This window comes from Octodon degus, unplaced genomic scaffold (assembly GCF_000260255.1).
Source record: "Octodon degus isolate 3935 unplaced genomic scaffold, OctDeg1.0 scaffold00005, whole genome shotgun sequence".
Taxonomy (NCBI): Eukaryota; Metazoa; Chordata; class Mammalia; order Rodentia; family Octodontidae; genus Octodon; species Octodon degus.
The window spans coordinates 23,790,922-23,794,971 of NW_004524581.1; the positions used below are offsets into that span (position 1 = coordinate 23,790,922).

General features: G+C 47.3%; 1 protein-coding gene across 2 annotated transcripts in view; it reads left to right on the forward strand.

The window, feature by feature from the left end:
• Positions 1-3,351, forward strand: part of Mrps10 (mitochondrial ribosomal protein S10) — an 8,702-nt gene extending 5,351 nt beyond the window's left edge. For both annotated transcript variants that reach the window (XM_023722046.1, XM_004624141.2), the window contains exons 4-7: positions 1,039-1,175; positions 1,828-1,936; positions 2,885-2,974; positions 3,211-3,351. In XM_023722046.1, coding sequence (XP_023577814.1) covers positions 1,039-1,175; positions 1,828-1,936; positions 2,885-2,974; positions 3,211-3,294 — 420 coding nt within the window. In that variant the 3' untranslated portion in view covers positions 3,295-3,351. The remainder of the gene's footprint in view (positions 1-1,038; positions 1,176-1,827; positions 1,937-2,884; positions 2,975-3,210) is intronic.
• Positions 3,352-4,050: the final 699 nt, after the last annotated feature.

The window sequence follows — 4,050 nt, forward strand, 5'->3', positions numbered from 1 at the left end:
CTGAGCTGGCCACACACACACACACACTCACTCTCTCTCTCTCTCTCATAAATAAAAATTAAAAAATAAATAAATATATTTAAATAGTAAATAAAATCTTTTTAGGGATCAGTCAGAACACATCTTAGGGTTCTTCTTCCCTGGTCCAACCCAATTTTTGGCTTAGGCTGTTGGTACGTTCTGTTTTCCCAGCAGTGGTAATTGAGAGTAGATACCCAGCTTCCTGGTTAGTAAGTAGATCTCTTTCTAGAGCAAAGTAATTTAACCCTGAATCACTGGATTAGTAATGTAATTTGCAGGTTTAATTAGTGAATGAAATGAAGGTAATTCATCTCTTGGAGGAAAGTCAGAAATGTCAAACCCATTATTCCCAAGGCCTTTAGGTATTAGGGTGAAGAGGCAGAAGTGGCAGGTAGAGCCAGTGTCATAACATTTTCATGAGACGTGAGTAATTTGTGTATTAAGGCTGCAAAACACAGAGATAAAACCTAATCAAAAAGATATTATACTTTGTAAACAGTGTTTAACAGTTTGTAAGTACTTTAATGTTGTGTTTGCATATATTTTCTTTTCAGAGACTCTGGGACCTATAGGACAGGTATTATTACCCTACTCCCCATGAGGAGCTTGGGGATGGTGAGAGCCTATGACTTGCTTTTTATCCTCCAGGGGTGAGCAGAGAATTGAATTCGAATCCAGGTCTCCGTTAAGACCAGGCTGCCTTCATTAACTGCCCCAACATCGTTCCTTGTGAATCACGTTCAGCAGTCATTAACTTGGGAAGCTCCCCTGATAACTTTGTGGGTTGCCTTGGAGGCCCATTGGCTCCACACTGGATGTTCTCAGTCCAGGGTCACCTTGCACATCCACACATGATAGGATGCGGGCAACAAGGCTGATGGGCCTGCGGTCTCACTCAGCGCTTTGCTCTGCATTTAGTAGTCAGTTCTGAAGTGTGTCAGTTCAGGTTAGTGTACTCTATTTCCTAGTCACAACTATGAAGGGAATCACAGCTGGAACTTTTCTTTTTGATTTTAGATAACCGTTTCTGATGAGCCAGATGTATTGTACAAACGCCTGTCAATTGTAGTAAAAGCCCATGATAGGGCTGTACTGGATAGTTACGAGTATTTTGCCGTGCTTGCTGCTAAGGAACTCGGTCTTTCTATTAAAGTGTAAGTCTCACTTCCCTCACACCACCCTGGCTGCTGGAATGTGATCGGCCAGGAAACTGGCTCCTGTCCCGGCTCGGTCTGGTCTGCTAATGGCCTGGAAGTCGGTCACACTGGGTAGAGCTGCGTTTGGCCCTGGTTACTCCCCGCACGGGGAAAATGAGAGCAGTCTTATCTGGAAGCTGCACTGACCCGAGGAGGTGCAAGAAGCCCACAGATCTGTGTGTCCGTGAGCCCCATGGCTGGGCATTGCCACAGACACCCAGCCCCTGGCCTGATACTCTTTGGCCGGTACATCCAGTGTTTTCCGAAATAGACTATAGTTTTCTGGTTGTTGATGTGCAATTTTTCTAAAACAACACATACATAATATGTGCATATGCGTGTGTACACTTGTGCTCTCATACATTCTAGTGCTTGTTTTTAGGTCCATGGGCGGAGGTTCCTGTCGCTCCCTTGGTGTTTATTGTGGCCAGAGCTGCTTGACAGCAGTTGTTGCTAGAGATGATAACCTTGACTAATGCAGTCATTAAATGGTAGCTAGTGCCTGTAATTTGCAAGCCTGGCCTACCAAGCTTTGGAGTTGTGCTTTATATCAGCAACTTGGGTCTTAGCAGCAGGCAGATTAAGGTTGTTGTTTGTCCCTTTGTTTCAGATATGAGCCACCAAGGAAAATAGAGCGGTTTACACTCCTCAAGTCGGTGCATATTTTCAAGAAGCACAGAGTGCAGTATGAGATGAGAACACTTTATAGACGTTTAGAGGTGGGTTTGTGACAGCTGCTCGGGCAGTTTGAAATGCTCAGGTTCACGCTAGCATCCCCATGACTTTCCTTTAACATTGACCCGGTTGGCTTCCCGTCATGCTTGTCTTGGTTGGTGGGAGCTACAGGACAGAAAAGCAAACTCAGCACCGTCCTTAGAGTGTGTGCACTTCTAGAAATGCAAAACAAATCTCGTGAAGTTCTTTTGCAGTTCTAGGCTTCCATTGTCGTGTGTTACCATTCATTCATGTGTCCTCAAGGGCCAGGAGAGCATGACTTGGACTGATGAAATCTTTGTGTAAAGTATGTGCCACCACTCCTGGCAGCATACTTTTAAGGGTAAAAGAACGACCCAAAGTTTCATCCACCTACGTCTGTCAGTCATCTTGCTGTGGAGCATTCCAAAAATCACAAACTAACTGTACCCTGAAATCTAATCTCCCTTTTGCTGCTGTCTTGAGTTGCTTTGTGAAGCGTTCCCAAGTCCTGCTATGGGGCTGTGCTTGTTCCCCGTGTCACACCATGGAACGCCAGCACTCAGGCGGTGGAGGCATCTGTTAAGAAGCACGGAGGCCACACTTCTCACCTGCTCCACCCAGCAGACCTGAACATGTTCAGATCGTGTGTGAGATTACCTAGGGGAAGAACAGGCTCCGCCACTTTACCAAATATAAAAACCTTAAAGATTTCTGCTTTAACCAGACACAGTGGTGCTTGCCTATAATCTCAGCTACTTTGTAGGCTGAGTCAGAGGGATTCTAAATTCAAGGGTACCCTGTGCAATTTAATGAGATCCTGTCTCGAAAAATAAAGGCTGGGGTGTGGCTCAGTGGCTGAGTGCTTGCGTGGTGCGCGGGAGGCCTTTGCTTCGATCTCAGCACCAGTACCAAAAAGCAGTATTTCTGCCTAACAAGCATAACGGAAACCATTTGCATGTGTGGGGTTTCAGTTACAACACCTGACTGGATGCACGGCGAATGTCTACTTGGAATACATTCAGAGAAACTTACCCGAGGGGGTCGCCATGGAAGTAACCAAGGTACGACTTGAGTCTCCACCACCTGGAGTTCCACCCTGTCCCATGTGTGTGGCAACCCCAGCCTGGGCCCCACGCCCGGAGAGCCCAGAGCGGCCCAGGAGTGGGGTTGTCACCATGATGGTGGGTTGACCCTCACTTCCTCCTGTCTGTAAAAAGGGAAGAGTTGGTAGCTAACTAAGTCCAGCTCACAGCACTCTCGTGGGTCCACTGCATTATAGATTGGTTTCTTCTTTCAGACACAATTAAAGCAGCTGCCAGAACACATCAAGGAGCCAATCTGGGACACAGTAGCCCAGGAGGAAGAAGCAAGCAAGTCCTGAGGCCTCACTCCTGCAGGGAGAGGAGCGCGGATGCGGCTGTGTTGTGTTCACACGGGGAGAGGAGGAGGAGGAGAGCCGAGTCCGTGCCGCTCCCCGTGGCGTCCGCTGGACCCGCAGCTGAGAGCAGAGCGTGGAACTTTAGTGACAGGCGCAGCTGTAGCAAGAGGATCGTGTCTGCCCATGTCATTGTTTCTTATGACTTTGAACAAGCGTGAGCAAACCATTGAAATACTCAAAGCCAAAAAGTTGAATTTGTATTCAGCCCCACTGTTGTTCAGTTATTTATTAGTTTGTACTGATTTGGTTTTCATCTGTCCTTTTTTTTTTTTTTTTTTTTTTTTTTGACAGAACCAGGGATTGAACTCAGGCCCTTGCGCTTGCCAGGCAAGCGCTTATTCTACTGAGCTATCTCCCCGGCCCCTGTTCATTCTTCAGAAAAATGAGGGTTTGAAGTATTTTCAGACTTTTTCCCAGCAGGAAAGTGGGTTAGGGCTGTCCTGTTGATCTCACTGTGGCTGGCGAGTGTGGCCCTGGCTCCTGAGCTCCACCTGTGCTTTCTGGAATAGTGAGCGCAGTGTGGCAGATGGCGCACGTTTATGACACGCACAGAGCTCTCGTAGCCCAGACCCTCACAGCACTGCCTCCAAGGGTCACTACGACTGAATAGCTGCTCTTAGCAAATTACTGCTGTTGGGCTGGGCAAGGTAGTGCACACTCATAGTCCTAGCACTTGGGAGGCTGAGGCAGAAGAATCCT